Source organism: Acanthopagrus latus, chromosome 23 (assembly GCF_904848185.1).
Source record: "Acanthopagrus latus isolate v.2019 chromosome 23, fAcaLat1.1, whole genome shotgun sequence".
Lineage (NCBI taxonomy): Eukaryota > Metazoa > Chordata > Actinopteri > Spariformes > Sparidae > Acanthopagrus > Acanthopagrus latus.
In genome coordinates, this window is record NC_051061.1 from 8,910,040 (window position 1) to 8,928,794 (window position 18,755).

The following is an 18,755-nucleotide window of genomic DNA, read 5'->3' on the forward strand; positions in this document are numbered from 1 at the left end:
CTGCTCCTAACATTATCACATCCAGACAGATGTGACTATGACGCTGATCATGATTTTAACATCACTCATATTTATATCATTTTTTATATAATTACTTCTGAAGATACACTAAGGGTCACTGTCATCAGTTCATTTTAATTATTTTTTATTGAGCTATTTCAAGGTCCATACAACCACTGTTAACATTTTCATAGCGCTTAATTTGCCTAGCTGAAGAAAGTGATACAACATGAAGTGGAGCTTGAAGTTTTCACCGTATATCACGAGGCAGAAAGATATACCACATTTAAATCTTCTACAGGAAAATGAATGCAAAGTAAATTAATCATCATCAATTGATAAAATGGCCGACATTAATTTTACCCTAATGAAAACATAGATTCCACCGGACCTTTAAAATGAGGCAAAATAAGTGACTGTCTTTTAGCTAGTCATTTGTTTTGGAGACTGTGTCAGTTTTCCGTCGTCAGTCCATTAACCCGCACCTGGATGAGGTTGTCAAAGTTGTACTTCCTCCGTATCCAGCGATAGCTGGCCTGCAGACAGTCGGACTTGTTGGTGATGTTTTTCGTGTCCAGGCCTTCACAGTGGTAGAACTTCCCTTTGAACAGCTAGAGAGCCAGATAGAGAAAGAGAGAGAGAGAGAGAGGTCTGCAGGGCTACTCGGCTGCCATTTATACATTATCTCAATTGCACCGGAGCTTGCGACTCTTTCCACAGCCAACCATTAAAGCCGGGACTAAAAGGACGTTTAATAGAGCACATTCTTATCAGAGCGCTCGACTAAAAGCTGGCTTCGGGGTCATGTTGTCCCCTTTCACACATTTCCTAATTGTCGTTTTCTTTTCAAAGGCTGACACTCATCGAGAACAAAAGCCTCGTGTCCCACTGGCTATTCAAGACACTTCCTATCCCTCCTCAAGCCACAATCACATACGCAGCTGCTCAAGACTGACATTTAAGCTTCAAAGGGTGAAAGGTTTTCTCCTCTGGTATTTGCAGAAGCATAAACACAACGTGTGCATTGGATCGCTACATGGCTTACATGTCTGTGTTGTAGAACTGTGTCTTGTTCAAGGCAAGCACCAGTTTATAAGAGTGATTGCATGTGAATGTAAACTACCTGCACCCCCAAGATGCCAAAGACGATGAAGAAGGCGCAGCAGATAAGCACAATGTTCCCGATGGGTCTCAGGGAGGTGATGAGCGTCTCCACAACCAGCTTCAATCCCGGGGCTCGGCTGATGACCCTGGAAATCACAAATTGAGACATACAGATGTTTGTTAGCATCAGCACGTAGAGTTTAAATACACTTTCACAGTATCTATATAGCACCGCAAATTAATTGCTTGAATAAGAAACAAACAAACAAGGGAATCTCCCTTTATACAATACAAGAATTTCCTCTTGAATTCAGTGTTTATTTCTCAAATATAAGCTTTCCTTTCTGCAGTCTACATACACAACGCACACACAAAGACACTATCTACCTCAGTGGGCGTAGTGTTCGAAGCAGGCGTAGGACTCGGAGGATGCCCAGGATCCTGTTTCCGCCAGTGTAGGCCAGAGAGACCAGAATGTCGACCAGAGACACGAACACCAACACACCATCCAGAACATTCCAGCTGGACTGGAGGTATGTCTGCTTCCCAAAGCAGAAGCCGAGAGCTACGACCTGGTGGAACCATAATGTAATTATCAAAACGTCACTTGAGCTGCAAATCGGCCCTTTAAGCAGATGTTATCGATGTGGCTGTCGCGTGACGTTTACCTTAATGGCCATCTCTGCCAGGAAGATCACAGTGAAAACGTAGTTGGACACACTCAGAAACTTTCGCTCCTAAAGAAGAGAGTGAGATCAAAGTAAGAGCATATGAAGAAACAATGTAGACGACCAGGAATTCAACAGGCTTTACACAATTAGCCTGCTAAGTTTCAAAGAGTAATGAATTACGGTTAGCTTTTTATGCTGGGCTAATGAGTCTACATTTGTGTCTTTACAGATTGTCCTCCGTGGCAAATCAGCCCTACAAAGCCTCCAGTCAGATTAATGTACAGGTATATTTCTCTTGGCTCAAGTTACACATTATAGCTCAATGTAACTGTGATAGCTCCTCCAGTCACTGTTGCAAAAGGTGGCAGGATAGCATCATCTTTCAAGCTGCTAAAACAAAGTGAAGAAACAGTAACAATAATTCAGTGGAAATCTCTGGAAAGCAGGTAGAATATATGTGTGGGAAACACCGGGGGTATATTGTTTGTGTCGGTGCATGTCTCACCGGGCTCTTCGGCTCTATATCGGGTCGTTCCAGAGCGATGGTGATGCAGTTTAGGAAGATGAAAACCAGGACCACGTGGTCGAACAATTTGTGAGAGATCACGCTTTGGCACCACGCGCGGCATCTATACAACACACACAAACAACACGATCGAGTGAGATGGAGTCGTCTATAAGATGTCTGCGGTCGGTAAAAACTATTGACCGCACAATTAGCAGTGAGAAAGCAGTAAAGAGAAGAAAAATGAGAGCGGTGGTAACCGTGGTAATTAAATAAAGAAGGAAAGAGGTAAATGGGAGTAAGTGGGCCGGCTGAAACTAGACCCATACAGATTGATAACAGCATTGTGTGTGTGTGTGTGTGTGTGTGAGTGTGTGTGTGTGTGTGAGAGAGAGGCGTGTGTGTGTGTGTGTGTGTGTGTGTGTGTGTGTGTGTGTGTGTATGGAGTGAGAGAGAGAGAGAGAGAGAGAGAGAGAGAGAGAGAGAGAGAGAGAGAGAGAGAGACTCACCGGCTCTCTGGAGAGAACAAATACAGTGTCCAGTCTTCGTGTTCTTTGCACCAGCGGGGCTTCATGTTATTGAGCTCTTTCTTCATCCAGTAGCACACAGAACTCTGCAGAGGTGAGAGGTCAAACATCAACATTATCACAGATGTCTACAAATCTTAATTGAAATTAAGACAGAATCAGAAAGAGTTTCCACAATTTTGACATGATGATGATCGATGTGTTGTGTTGCAGAGATATTTACTGAAGCTAACACGCTAACCATCCAGCCCAGTCTGTCAAGGTCCAAAGCTCCTGTGCTAGCGGCATAAACATCAATACTTCCCCGGTGCATTAGTGTTGCAGTTTTATGAGATTTTAATCTTTGCTGTCAAAGCACAGAAAGTGTATCTGACAGCATCGACAGTCATACTAAGGAGGAATTAACTTGCCCAATTAAACAATAAAAGGCCCTGAAATATAACAATTTGTCATATCTGAGTTTCCACATTGCTGCTGCCGTTAGCCCTTCCGCACTGAAATCTATGGGGGCAACAATAAACAAGTGCATTTCTGCATAAGTAGAGATGGAGGTAATTGGACCGTAACAGGCAGAGTAAGCTAAGCTTGTAGAAAGTGTTGTAAAACTCATTAAAGTTTCTAATAAAACAAACATTAGAAAGCTAGGTGTGCAGCTTCTGTGCTGCAGGATTGTAATTAAAAACAGCCCAAAGTCGAGCCCCTTCAGACACTGCTTATTTGGCAGGCTACTGCTGGTGTGAGTGTGTGTGTGTGTGTGTGTGTGTGTGTGTGTGTCCCGCTGTGACTGCCCGAATGTGAAGTTGTGTGTGGCTGAGAAGAACCTGCCGCTCAGATGTAGCACTTGTGGCCGAAATGCATAATCCCCGACACAGACACGCACAGACAACCACAAACAGATACACATATCTAAGCTGGCACGGTTCACACACACACACACACACACACACACACACACACACACACACACACACACACACACACACACACACACACACACTGGTAGAGTTTTAAGCCTCCCATATTCTGTGTGTCCATGAGAGGCCTTCTGTTTTAGTGGATTTCATGGCTGTGTAAACCTTATTTGGAGCCAATAAATCCATCAAGACTGTCGCAACAGAGGTCATCCAAAACCACCATGGTGCACTGCCTTCACGCGCGCACGCGCACACACACACACACACAACCACAAAAGTATGAAAACCCTCATGTGTGCATACACAAATTGTTTTGTATCCACTGAGAAAACAATTACTGCCTAAGCCAATCAATTAGAGCATGTCAGTTGGTGTCTCTCTAGGCCTCGCAGTGAGAGCGCAGAACGCAGACACTACGGCGTCTCAGAGTGAGAGACAGACAAAAGGGCAAGGAAGACGAAGAAGAGCTAGGTAAGAAGAGAGAGACAAAGAGGAAAAACAGAAACAAAATGTGTAATAAGAGTGAGACAGGGCAGATTGAGAGATTAAGAATTTACATAAAAAGAGCAAAACTACTGAGGCTCAGACGCTCAGTGAACTTGTCACCAGGCCTTTAAAAACCCACCAAATGTCTTCCTCCATATGTGAAACGTTGATGATACGTGGCTTTGAAAACCCACTTTTCTAGATGTTATTTCAGGAGACTCATGATAACGTACGTCATCATCCGTGTCGTCCTCAGGAGACGAGTCGTCCTTGGGGTCTGCGGTGACGTTGGGGTCAAAGGTCAGGGTCCTCCCGTTGCAGTCACCGTACTCGGCTATTATGGAAGGGCAGAGAGTCGACGCCTGCAGCAGCTCCAGGGGCTCCGACCGCAGTCTGTTATTCCCCCCGGCCTCCCCCTTGTCCTCCCCGCTGTCCTCCTCCTCGCCTCCCTCCCCAGACAGCAGGCTCTCCCTCTCGCCGCTTGTGTCTCGCCTCTTCAGGCTCGGGGCTCTTCCCAGGCTGTTCCAGCTGGAGCGGCGGCTGCCCCACGAGCGGGGAGGAAGAGGGGATCGCCGGCCAGGACTTGAGAGGCTCTGGAGAGGTGGGAAATACGAGGTGAGCTAAAGGAAAAGCAACACTCAAAAGTTACTGATGATTTAATATAATGATGTTTCAATCGTGACTAACAAAGAGCTACAAATATAAATGCTTGTGTCTAACTAGTGAACTGGTTGTATGTGTACCCTAATATAAAGTGTCAATGAAGAGCGAAGTTTGGTGCAGTTTGAAGCTATTTGATACTCCTCAGTTATCCTCCTGCTCCCTGCAGGTTGGGATACTGAGTTTTAATAATAATGTTCAGTGGAAATGAAGAAAAGTAAAACATTCTTTATGTAATGACAGAGTTATATAAGAACAGCTCCTTCTTCTGAGTCTGAGGGAATTAAGACGTCCTTCATGGTAACGGCTCTGACGGATTTCCTGCTCCTGTAGTTTGAAACATTTAAAGACTGTGATTAATTCCAGTGTTAGCTCGTGGGACCTAAGTCACTGGGTCTTTGGCCCTTTGTGATACTCCAATTTGGGACCACTGAGCCGGCTCGTTCAAAGTTAGCCTAATGCATCTGCTCTTCACTGCGGCTTCTGCTGAGTAAGCGGGTCAGATGTATAATTTGTGTGTGTGAATCTATGTCACAGCTATAGCACCTATGCTGATGACGACATCCTGATTTGTGAATGGACAGATAAACGGTTTCAGGGTCAATTTTTCCACAACTCACCAGAGAACGCTGGTCAAAGGCTATAGGCTCGATGGAAGTGGCGCTTCCACGGCGAGACTCTGAGTGACCCATGCCTGCTTCAGAAAAGCCCAGGCCCGCCTCGCTGTACTGAGGCACCCCCTCTCTGTACATGAGGTCGTCTCCGAGGATAGACTCGGGTCCCAGGGAGCTCTTCGGTGTGGGCATGGGCGTGGCGGCCGTGCGCATTATAATAGGAGGAGCCATCGTGCCACGAGGGTCAATGTGACCGTTGGCTGTCATCATTAGAGAGTACATTTTGAGCTCTGCAGAGGAGGAGAAATAGTTGTTATCATCGTCATCATGTCTTTATTTGGCATTAACAATCAATCAGGAAAATCAGCACTCTTTGAATTGAATTGAATGTCTTTTCTGTCACTGGACCCACCATTGTCTCTGAGCTGTTCCACCTTCTCGTCCTCCTCAGAGTTGTCCGATTTCTTCTCATCATCCGACTCCGACCGATTAGCATCACCCTAAAACACACACAGGCAAATAACGGGCATTTTTTTTCTGGATTTTCTTTCCTTTTTTTTTTTTTTAATAAAGAAATAGAGTGCAAGCACATGGAAGTGTGCTGCATTCAGTGCTCAGAGATGGTTTTGTGGCTGGATCCTCGCCGGGCTCCTGGGGCGAACATGATAACAGGGTTGGATGAGGAGGAATTGATGATCTATAACAGTGGGCGTGTTAGGAACTGGTTATAATTGTCACTCTCTCATTCCCTTTAAAAGCAGTGGTGCCTTGCACAATGTGACACTTTGGTAATTGAGAGTCCAGACCCGTGGCCCTCAAATGGATCCACTGGGAGTTAATTAAAAGCATAGAGGAGACGGCCCTCCATGCAGCATGAACACAGTTGTGGATGAGAGATGCTGATGAGAATTAGACATTAATCTTCACAGTGTTCCCCCCCAGACATTAGAGTCTTAATTGTAGTAAACCAACTTTTTTCGGAGGAATTAGCTGACATGCAAAGGTGTTTTTGAGAGTTTGGCTTCAGAAATTTCTAAAAGGGTAAGCCTTCAGTGACCTTGTGGTGGAAAAAGCACAGAAAATGCCAACAAAGGGGAAGTGGAAGAGCAACACAGTAACACTAGTGCAATTGTGTAACACTGTTGGCACATGGCATAACTGTTTTGAGTGTGGCAGTTGCCAGTTAGTGGAAAATAAAAACAACATTAAAATGGCAGTGCATTGTACATTTACTTTAGCTAAAATAATCAATATTAGCATTTGCTAGAGCTAGGTATGTTAGCATTATCTTTAGCTAGCTAGCGTAAACAACAACAGCTACAACAAACCACTTGGCAAACCTTTGAGTGAGCAGATGATTTGAACAATAGCAGTTTTCCCAATGAATGCAATGTAAGCTGGGAGATGGAATGCCACATTCAGTGTCTGAATGTCCTTTAAAGTTGCACAGTTATTGTCGTTTCAGCAAAAGAAAAAAAAAGGAAAAAAAATCACTCACCTCGGCCTGGAAGCCCTCAACCAAGATGGCAACAAGTAAATTGAAGAGCACATAGTTGCCAAATGTCATGAGAGCGACAAAGTAGAGCGCCGCCCACGGAGAGGTGGAGGCCATGCCGTTATACAACACCACATTCCAGTCCTCCTGGGTAAGAATCTATAGATTGAGTGAAGCACAGACAGGGATTTAGACATAAGTAAGGTTGTAAAGAAGGGGGAAGAAGTGTATGGAGGCAGAAGTAGAAAAGTAGATGTTGTATTTAAAAACAAACAAAAGGTAGGGATCCACGGACATAAAGACATGAAGACATGGGTGAAAGGAAGGAAAAGGCTCAGAGATTAAAACACAGATGGCACAGAAAGAGACACACAACATACAAATGGGAAAGCAGGGCAGGAAATTGAGCATTATTGGCTTGTACAGCTCTTGTGGGCTCTATATGCTTTATAAAACCCAGCAGTGAGCTACTTTTATTGCCTTCCTGCCACAATACCTCAACCTCATGCACATGGGATTACTATAAGTTGACATGCAAAGTGTATGTGGGCGTGTTTATGTGTGTGTGTGTGTGTGTGTGTGTGTGTGTGTCTGCGTGTGCCTGAATCAATGTGAGTGATGAAAGCGTTTAAGTAGGACGCTCCTCATGATGCAGCATGAAATCTCGCTCCGTCTCTGCCCACTCATAAAACACCGTGGCAGGATGGCAGATCACTGTGCAGCTTCTCCCCTGAAAACTATAGTGGTGAGTATATAGAGTGTGTGCCGCCTTCACATGACAGTCGGTTCTGGTCTAAAATGCTTTTTCAGCATCTTCCTCCTACACACACAGCGAAGTGAGACAGTCCGCTGCCTTCTGTCTTCTACCTTTGTGCTGACGCATCCAGTGTAAAAAGGAGGACAACCTATCTGGAGCGATTGAACACTATCTCCACATAGGGAATGCAAAAAATAGAAATAATAGTGGACGAGGATGTGCATGAGCAGGTTTTAACATTTTGCAGCACTAGAATTTGAGTGATGAGCTGAACTTGGCAGTAACACACACACACAAATCCACACATACACACTTACATTACCATCAGTGGACTCTCATTATACACCAAGTGTGGACCTCTGTTTATGATTAATGCTTTTAATGTCTTTTCCAATAATATTACTGCAAATATGATATATAATGATGGCGACCTATGAAAGAGGGGCCCTCCAGACCCTGCAGTGGAGCTGTGTGTACCCATTATTTCACCTTATGAGAGTCTGTTTACGACAAAGACTTTGTTTTCTTGTAAAAGTTGTTCACTTAACTTTGGTATCAATATTTAAACATTTCTCTGTGATGCAAATATTACAAAAATGATCTTAGCCACTTTCATTGGGAATAAATAATGTTTCACCAGCAAATCATAAGTAACTATGCTGCATGTGCTAATATCAAGTGCTGCATTATTCACAACAAAATGAACTTTAGTTAGCCTTTAAACATTACACGCTCTAGGCTGAGTTTTGCATTCAAATTTGGGATATATTGGAATACAAATGCAACACGCACTATCACACCTCACCTCCCACTTTGTCTCTTACAAGTATGCTGTGTGAAGAACATGATGCCACAGCTGCCATTTTTTACTACTGTAATATGCTTCCATTGACGTAAGTGGTACGACTGGACCAAGGCTTTGAAGGGAAGCCAGTAACATATGAAGAGTTGATTTGTAAAAACAAATTAAATGCATCATTACAATTAATAAACCAGCAACGCTTTGACTGATATTCACTTTCAATACATGATAAATACATGATTTAGGAAAAGTAACAAGAGAAGACACATCTTCTCAAAACAACACAGCACCAGTTTGACCGATATGTTCTGGAGTGCACAAATAAAAAACATTAAAATAAATTAAAAAGGAGACTGCCAGCGAAACGTTAAACAATGTAAGGATTTCATTTGAAAGCTAACCTGGAATACAGTGACGATGGCCCAGAGCAGAGTGTCAAAGTTCTTGCGGTCAGGGATGGTGTCTCCGTTCTCCATCTTGAGACTGAATTTACAGCCAAACAGATGCATGCCCAGTATACTGTGGAAATAAGGAAATGCAGTCATCATTATTTTTTTTAAATGATATATTTGTGTGCCTGTGTGTGGTGTATGTGTGTCTACCTGAAAGTAAATATGAAAAGCATCAGCAGCATGCAGAATGTGGCCACATTGTCCATGGTCTTCATCAGCACCACCAGCTGTCTCCTCAGGGCGGGCAGAAAGCGGACCAGCTTCAGAACCCGCAGCAGACGAAATGTTCTCAGGACTGAAAGCCCACCGTCTGCTTGACCGATTATCTCCCACACACTGAGGACCACAAGCAGCCAAATTTGTATTAAAACATCATTGAGTGTCTTCAAAGCCGGAGGTTGCATTTGCACATTACAGTATGTTAGAGACATTTTGTTCAGTTGGACCAAATTCAGAGTAATTACAAAGGTAATTCCACTTCAGTGCCACACATATCAAAAGCTCCCCTGATCCAGTATGAGCTCTGTCAAAGTAGATGACAGCCACATAGAAAATCTCCACTCCCGACAGGATCAGGAATATGCTGCAGCAGCAAGTAAAGCTGCTTCTGTGTGATCCATCATGAGCGTGCCAATCTTAGCTATTGTAAAAATGGATCCTGCTGCAGTAAACCTGACACTCTGAAGCCAATGAGTGACATGCAGGGGAAGAAATAAGAACGGGGGGTTGCTCTAAATCCAAGCGTTGGTCAGAGCCACAGTTTCCCTGTCTTTGTGTGGAATTGTAAAAAATACAAATTTTGGCTGCATGGATGACAATTACCTGATGATTACAATGATGCTGTCGAATATGTTGTATGGGTTCCTGATGTATCCAAACAAGCCAAAGGCCAGCAGCATGAAGCCCATCTCCAGGACAAACATGCTGGTGAAAACGATGTTACTGATCTCTAACACATCGGTCAACTCCTCAGGCTGTGGGAAGAGAGAGGAAAGAAAGAAAGAAAGAAAGAAAGAAAGAAAGAAAGAAAGAAAGAAAGAAAGAAAGAAAGAAAGAAAGAAAGAAAGAAAGAAAGAAAGTTAATATCTCCAATCGATTATCAGAGTAGTAAAACCCCTCTGGTGCCCTGAGCCTAGACATTATCAATCAAGTTCAGTGCAGCAGTCAGGCCCAATCAATCAAATGGGACCAACAGCAACAATCCATCAGTGCTGATCCACTCCACTTACCTAACAGCACACTCAGGGATCCAGCTGATGTGACTGAGGTCCCCTCATAAAGCATGTAGTCCAGTCATTTATGGAAACCGCAGCAGTTTTGTGCACTGGTGAAAGCATTATGTGGCCACTTCCTCAACTTTTTATTAGTGAACGGTTTGCTTGAGCTGCATCAGTGCTGATTTGGATCAAAGGTTGAGACTCAGGCTCAAATCTATTGCTTGCTCTGACTTCCTATGCCGAGTTTCTCACATGGCCACATAAATAAAACCATTAAATGGCACAAACTGAGTTTTGATGCCCAGCAGCCTGAAAAGAAGCAAGTACATTTCAAATAAACATTATCTCTTGTAATAAAACTTAAGCTCTTTAATATTGTTTTACTTTTCCTAATTTGTATCACAATTCAATACTGACAAGCTTTGTGCAGTCACAAATAATGATTAATTATGATCCCGGGACACCAGAATTATTTAAACCATAAGTTCTTCTCCTTTCTGGTGAGCCTTGCCGTCTGTAAAGCCCCTCGGCCTGTGACTTTTATTCCCATGTCATGCATGGCAGTTTCATTAAAACTAATTGTAATTCCTTTCATGTTGGGATCAACAAGGAATAGGCCCAGAGCCTATTTTGTGTCCTGGCTCACAAGGGTATAAAGGCAGGCAGACCATATTCTAGACTAATAAACACAGAGACGAGATTAATATATGAAATCCCAGAAGGCCTGCTGCTACCAGAGAGAGGGGTTAACCTTCAGCCTGGGTTATTGTGCACTATCAGCACCCTGCAGCATCATCCATTGTTCATCGATGCGTTTCATGTTGTTGGAAATTTTAGAACATGTTGTGCATATAAAAATGTCAAATGATAAATAAGGATTTCTCAAGCAGATCAGAGTGAAGTCCAAACATTCACTTTATTACTCTAAATTGATTATTATTATGATTTCCACTAATGTGTATGATGATTAAAATCAGCCTAATCAAACACAAACATGAAATACAGGTTTGTAATAGCACATTTTGATTAAAAATCACAATTTTTATGATGCTTCTGCTGAAGCACAGCTGAGGATTAGGATCACAGATAGAGGGCGCCAAACTACACAGCACTCCTCACCTCACTCCAACTCCAACACACTGAAACACAGAGCTGCTGTGAGTGCAGCGGGCCACTAACTTTTTAGAGCCACCTTTCAAACTTAAAGGGGTTAGTATTTCCCATTGAAACAGTATTTAAGTACATTTCTGAAGCTCTTGACGTGAGTATTTCGTGGCCATGCCATCTAAGCTTCTACTACATCACATTTTAGGTAAGTGATGTACCGTCACTCAAATACATTTAATGCTGGTTGAAAGATTTTTCATACAAATCATATAGTTTACTTTTATATTAAGCACAAAGTACCCAGCACTTTATGAGGTGGTTTACAATAGATCTTGACGAGTATCTGAGCAACATTTACATGTTAATGGTCCATCTGACAAGGTGCATTTTGCATCACAACTGCTTTCACTTGTGATGCTTGGACTATATGTTATCTGGTACTTTGTAGTGCAATGTTGCTTTTTTTGAATTGAGTAAATGATCTGAATACTTTCTCCAATGCTGGAAAAGCTACATGTTGAGTGTCACATCCTGTCATCGCACATCACGGATCCAATATGAGCTCTGTTGAATTGACATTGTTTAAATTTCATGCTGTGAATACTAAAAACAAAAAACAAACAAACAAACAAACAAAAACAGCTTGACTTTATCAACTGTGGGACAAAGTGAGGTGAAAAGGCCCCATGTCAATGTCAATCCACTGATCTGATGGCAGCTGAAAGATGATGACTGCTGGTGTATTTGTGACCTCACTGTTCATACAAACTGGGTTGCTGTATGTGGAGTATGTCTGAATTATAGTGCAGTCTTGTAATCTAAAGCAAGCAACATCTCTGTTTTAGTATCTTTACTATTTTCAGCTGATGAGCTATTGAGTTAATCGGGACAGTGGTGCAAAAATAAAAGGGGCATGGAAGTAACACCAGGGGACTTGGGCGCTGGTGTGCTGAATGTGCACGATGAGGAAACACATAACAACTATAGACTATAGTTGTTGGCTCTTCTTATTTCTTCAAATTGTGTTTTACACTGTCCTGCCAGCACAGAAACTTGATAGCACTGCATAAAAGCTTGATAACAGCCAACTTTGCTGTCTTAAGCAGTCATAATATAGTAGACTCACAGACATTATTATTTAACACTGGACTGGTGGCATTTTCATTACCTTCTGGCGCACCATCCTCGCACCAGAGAAATAAAACAGCGTACGGCAGACCAGCAGGGCAATAATTTCCATACAATGCCGCACAGCAGGTTTTATGACAGGACTACAAATTCATCTTTAAACACTGCATGCAGTGTGTTTCAAAGGGGGGATCCCCATGTCACATTATGGGTCAAAATAATATTGATAAACTGTTGTAACTGCCGAAGTCATGTCAACTTAAGAAAAACACAAGCCAAAAATGAAAAGCTAATAAAGAATTAAAGCTGCAAGCAGCGATGAACGGGCCCATGCAGTCCAGGTACGTCGGGGCATGCTGCTATCGGGGTGTGCTGCATAGATGTATTCAGGGCAAGACCCTCTACATGTCTGAGCAATTTGGAGAAGATGGCAACTTGTATGTAGAAGTTATGATGAGTTGATGGTTTTATGGTGAAGCATTAAAATGGACCAAGTGAAAAGCCAGGCAAAAGCTTTTGATAAGTTTTGTCCACAGATACTACTTGCAAATTTTGTTGGAAATTGGTCAAATGGCGTAGGAGGAGTTGGAAAAAGTAAGTTTATCATTTTTTCACAGAGCCTTAGGGGGTCATGGGGAAGTAGTCACATGGGTTTCATGTCATTTGGACAGACCAATGTGGACATATGCAACACTTTGTGTTTTGAGCAAAATGTACAGGAAGTTGTTATTTAATAACTTGAGTATTGTTTGGAATATCAAAATTCTTTTGACAGGTTTTTGTCAGGAGAGTCCACAGGTGCTGTGTGCAAAGTTTCGTGGAAATTGTGTAATATCACGAGATTCAGCACAATTCAGTGTCCACGTGGTGGAAATCAAGGACGACAAGTTTGGTGAGTTTTGGGGTATGTTCAGGCAGTGAAAAATGAGATCATTAGGGGCAAAAAAGTCGTCAATCGAAAAACATTAGGGAGACCTGCTTGGGCTCTAATTAACCTTCACCAAATTGACAACAGATGTAATGCAAAGAAAAAGAAAACATGCCGCAAAAAGAGGAAAGGCAAGCACAAAACAGAGGCGCACAGTCAACAACAGAAACTATTTCAAGGGGACACCGATAAGAGATGCACACGGCTGGAACATGTAGCCATCATTTGTTGCCATCATCACCTCGGCTATCCGTAGGATAGTAGGGTGAAGATCTGTTCTTAAGTTCTTTTGAGTCTCGTCTATGTGTTTGTGTTTTCTTAAGCTAAAGCGCATTGAACTCTCAGGGCCACTGAATGAATGATGCTGAGAGCTGAGCGACAGAAGTGCTAAAAATCCCAGCGAGTGTACATAGAACGCATTCATGTCTCCTTTGGTTTTGTTTGACGGAGAAATGAAATCGACTCGGCGCACTTAGTTCTCATTTCCTGCTGCGGTTGATGGCATTGTCATGGACAGAAGGTGAGGAGCAATTGTTACACAAGCAGCTTCAATTAAGTCCCGTGGCGAGTGATGAAAAATATAGGTCAGGAAAATTACAAGGAATAACTCTCCCATATATTGATAAATCCTGCCAAGGTGCCCTTTAGGTGTCAGCTTCATCCTGTGAAACATGTTCTTTATGGTAGCAGCCCCAGACTGCCATTAACATTAGCACTTAAGTGGTTTCTAATTAATTAGAAGTTCTTAACTGTAAGTCAGTGTATCTGATGTAATGTAGTAGAGTCCCAAATGAGCCTTCGGAAGTATTGCTTTAGATGTTGCCTTCCTCTACCATCATTATGTTTGACAGACCGGGCGATCAGTCATAGTTAAATACTGTCAGTGCCTGCAGCAGGATGTACGAATAAGCGTTTGAATACAACTCTTCAAATACCCTTGGCCTTTATGAGGAAGCACACACACACACACACACACACACCCACACACAGTTTCTCTGGCAGAGCAGTGTAGAGGAACAACCTTGACTTTAAAGCAGGACACTGACTTGAAAAGAAAAAAAAAACATTCTGCAAAGCACAAAAATTAGGCTACTGTGCACCAAATCAGACAGTGTGTCTTAGCAAACAAAATGAGCATGAAAGCACAAACACTCAAACTGAGGATTCATGGTATTCACTGTGTGATGCTGCATCTTCAAAACCGAAGAAACCAACAAAACAAACAAACTCGACACGTTCTTCTCTTTGTTTCTTTGGTTTACCACACTTTTAAACGAGGTCCAAATTTTTGTTTAAGAGTGTTTTTATTCACATCTGTCTTGCTCCAGTAAAAGGCCCAATAGTCACTAAAAAGTTTAGAAGTAGAGAATGTAACTTCCCGAAAACTCATTAACATTGTTGATGACTCAACCTGCACTCGAGGCTGTATGTCATTTTTTCATCCAATAAATGCTTTTTTTCTGTGAAGCTGCAATGGTTGTATAAAAAAAAAAAAAGTAATGCCTCCAGAGTGGGGTGTGACTCGGGACCGGACCACACCGATTACTGTGCTGTGCATGACTTTATCACTTAAATCATGGATCATGTTTCTTAGGCGGGGCGTCATCTATGTTCCGTGCTATTGGCTGCTGCCTGTGTTTACAGGAAACCTGTAACTATGTAGAAACAAATGCCACTCAGCCATTTCATGGGAACTTCAACGTCCTGTGCATAAAACTTTGTAGCATCATAATTAGAATTCTTCATTATGTTTTCATGAATTATCTAAATCTAGTCTAATCTAAATCCAACACATTGGAGCTTTAATCAGTAGAAACCTGTCTGCTCTTTCAACTGTGCATAACACACAGTTACCTTAGAGCATACTTATATTGTACATATCTTTGTGTTTGTGTGGTTAATGCTCAACCCTCAAAAAACAAAAAGGTTACACTGAGCTTGGAGGCAAATCTGATTTGATTCTCAGACATAATCTTCAGGATTTGCCATCTTCGCTGTTATCTGTGAGTCACTGAGTTGGATTTGTGTCACTCAATAATTAACTCTGCATGTTTTGTTTTTTTTTGTGGTCGTGTTGCAGTCAACTACTGATAGTCTGCAGTGCCACTGTGTCGCCACAAACGTAAATTAAAGTTTGGTATAGTTTAGATATTGATCTGAATTGCAAGTCAATGTATTTGAAATCAATTTGCACATATCAGTTCACACGTGACTGTAAGTTTCATCAAAAAATATCAATCTATTTTAATCTCGATGAGTCTAAAGATAGAAAACATGCATCAGTCATCTCCCTCTTTATCTGAATCTCTCTCCACACACACACACACACACACACACAGTCTACACTATACCGCCTACATTCATACACCTCTTCACACAAACACACACGTATACACTCATAGTCTCGTAAAGTTTGGCTAGGTGTCACATCAGGGGGATGATGAGTACTGAGGGGAGGAGGACCTGTTACATAACACTTCAGTCTGTGTGTGTGTGTGTGTGTGTTATTGGCCCAATAAGGCCATGGCTCTCCCAGTCGCTCCTTGTGTTTATACCACAAAGATAGAAACACACACATACACACACAGCCCCTGGAGAGGAAATTAGAGCCGGGGAAGTGGAAATGAGGGGAATGGACCGTGCGCATGCACAAAAATCTTCTCTTTGGGTTTTTCATCCATTTTGCTGCACTGGTGGGAAATTAAAAGGTTGGGCGCGTGTGTGCGCATTTGTAATATAGGCGTAAAAACTCTGTCATTGACTGTGTCTGTGTAACCACACGCATTTTGAGTGTGTGACTGCGTAGCAAGGGGAGCTGTATCATTAGATGGATACTTCCCAAATGTTGGCCACACAGGGTAAAGTAGAAACATAATCCTGGAGTGTGTGTGTGTGTGTGTGTGTGTGTGTGTGTGTGTGTGTGTGTGTGTGTGTGTCAGTGTGTGTATGGGTGTGTGACAGTGCCTACGTGTGTGTGTGTGAAAGAGTGAGAGCGTGGGTAATGCTAGGCCGTCATTTCCTCCCTTCCTTCCTTCATTCCCTCCACCTTATCCATTTGAACACTCTCATTTCCTCTCATTTAGCCAAATGCCATTTTCACACACGAATGCCATATCTGACAACCAACAGTTATCATCAAACTACTTGTTTCTCTTTGAAGGTCGCTCACAGCCCTGTTTAGTTCTGACTCATCGACGTTAAAGCCTTACGTCTCGTTAGTCTTACCTGCTGGTGGTACTCTATCCCCATGCTGAGAGTGTTGACGAGGATTGCGATCATGATCCCTCGGTTGAAGTATTTACTTTCCACAATCCTCTTCAGCTTTTCCCTGAAGCCCATCCACGCCCGAACCACTCCGTTTTTGTACTCCCTGACCCCCCGTCGCCTGCGACCTCTCCCAGATCTCAGCTCTCCACCCTAAAGCAAAGATGGAGGAGTTTTATTTAGTGGTTGCTTTTGTTCTAGAACATATACAAAACAATCAGGAAAAAACTGTGATAAATCATAGTGTTAAGACATTCAAATTTGGATCCTTAAAGGTACATTATGTAAGCACTGTTGTTTAAAAGATTAAAACATGTTACAGTTTACATGCTAACCAGCTAGCACTAACCAGGCTAGCGATGCAAACACCAACATTTTCTCGTTGCGCTGAGCTCACAGTCCAGACTTCCTTTATGTAGTGGAATATTTGTAATTTAAATCCAACATTTTGTGTGTTACCGCCATCTGCTTGACCCCAATTTTAGAACTGATTATCACGTCATCTGTGTGACTGTTCATGCCTGATGGATGATCATGAGTTAAACAAAATAAGGACCCACTCATAGGAAAATGGCTTCATAGCACTTCTGGGTCAAAAACTCTGCTGGGGAACCTTTAACGTCATATAACCCTTTCCACAACCTTCATCATCGTCAGTGCGGCCCCCCTTTGCATTCTGACCTGGGGGAAGTCGTGCAGTCCGTCAGCCTCTCCCCTGCCTCCCTCCAGGTCTCCCAGCTCCAGCTCCAAAGTCTCCAGGCTACGGGCACACATAGGGCAGCTGAGCAGCTCCAGGAGCAGAGGGCTGGGCACCACGCCTGCCAGCTGGTACAGCAGCCTCTGGCGTCCTGCGGGGTGGAAACGGGTGGAGATGGTCAGACATTGCGAAAGGGGCTTATTCCTAGGGGCGCCATGCGCTGCTGTTGTTCCTTTCGCTTTACTGAGCAAGACAAACATATTAGAAGTTTAGTTTTGCATCAGCCTGGCACCTGTTGCAAGACTTTCTTTTGTGAGGGACTGAATGCAAATGTTGCTTTGAAAATCAATGGTGCCTACTTTGAAGTTCTGTTTTTTGGGTGGCACTGGATTCATGTCTTTGAGGTTATTGTCATAAAAATCTAATATTTTTCACATAATGGCACATCAAAGATTACATTTGCATCCTTACTAACAAAGAACTGGCCATTATTGCATTTTCTTTGACAGATGTTCAATTTGTCCCTCTTTCTCTTTTTCCCTTTTTTAAAAAAAAAAAAAGATGAAAAGATTAAATATTGTTTAACATCAAAACATATCAAGAAGGAGGAGGTACTGCTTCAGCCCTAAGTGGTGCCTCAAGTCTTCTCCGAGAGCCGACACCAACAAGGCACAGTAACTAAGAAGCCTGAGAGGCGAAACACGGGGCAAAAGATTAGAAAACTGCAAATTGTTTGCTCCAAAGCACTCGTTGCTGCTCGTTAAGCTTATTGCTGTGAGCGACGGATAATTGGAGGGAACTCAAGATGAGAATTTAAACTTCTCGTTTGAATTACAGGGGCCAGACATCCAGAACAAGTGGTGTCGCCATTTCGATTCTAAATCACAAATCTACAAATCTATCAAAATCATTTTTTGATCAAAGAATTCAAAAGCAGTACTGGTGACCCATAGTCCATCACAATGAAGGTGACTCCAACAGCGACTAAGATGTTTCGAAGCTCCATTATTCATTTCCCCTTGAAGAGGGTTTACTCTGGACAGATTTCAGAAACCAAGCTTTGTAACACACTAACTTTCTGCCTCTTTTTTTGTTTATTGTAAAACTCCCAGAATGGTGTTATTTTATTGTGGAAATTTGGAATCCTTTTTTATTTTCTTTATATTAACCAAAGTGAATATTCACTGAACTTTCCAACCCCTAACCCCCCTGGTGCAATTACACCCTTGGGTGGATGTATTCCCTATTGCTATTCTGTAACATTCTATGTAAAAAAAAAAAAAAAAAAAAAAAAAAAGTATGAAAGTTGGTTTCTGTTAATATATATATAATAATGTAACATTATATACATAATAATTAAAGATAACACTGTCATAAGTAAGGTGAAGTTATGTATGTTTTGCTGCAGGGACGTTCCATCCCAGCAG

General features: G+C 42.4%; 1 protein-coding gene across 1 annotated transcript in view; it reads right to left on the reverse strand.

The window, feature by feature from the left end:
* Positions 1-18,755, reverse strand: part of cacna1ha (calcium channel, voltage-dependent, T type, alpha 1H subunit a) — a 125,607-nt gene that overhangs the window by 21,947 nt on the left and 84,905 nt on the right. Inside the window, exons 10-24 of the mRNA XM_037089131.1 lie at positions 17,313-17,479; positions 16,593-16,784; positions 9,810-9,961; positions 9,138-9,323; positions 8,937-9,054; positions 6,980-7,135; positions 5,894-5,981; positions 5,488-5,771; positions 4,441-4,800; positions 2,790-2,893; positions 2,281-2,404; positions 1,773-1,841; positions 1,492-1,676; positions 1,124-1,250; positions 486-611 (exon numbers count right to left, since the gene is read on the reverse strand). Coding sequence (XP_036945026.1) covers positions 486-611; positions 1,124-1,250; positions 1,492-1,676; positions 1,773-1,841; positions 2,281-2,404; positions 2,790-2,893; positions 4,441-4,800; positions 5,488-5,771; positions 5,894-5,981; positions 6,980-7,135; positions 8,937-9,054; positions 9,138-9,323; positions 9,810-9,961; positions 16,593-16,784; positions 17,313-17,479 — 2,438 coding nt within the window. The remainder of the gene's footprint in view (positions 1-485; positions 612-1,123; positions 1,251-1,491; positions 1,677-1,772; positions 1,842-2,280; positions 2,405-2,789; positions 2,894-4,440; positions 4,801-5,487; positions 5,772-5,893; positions 5,982-6,979; positions 7,136-8,936; positions 9,055-9,137; positions 9,324-9,809; positions 9,962-16,592; positions 16,785-17,312; positions 17,480-18,755) is intronic.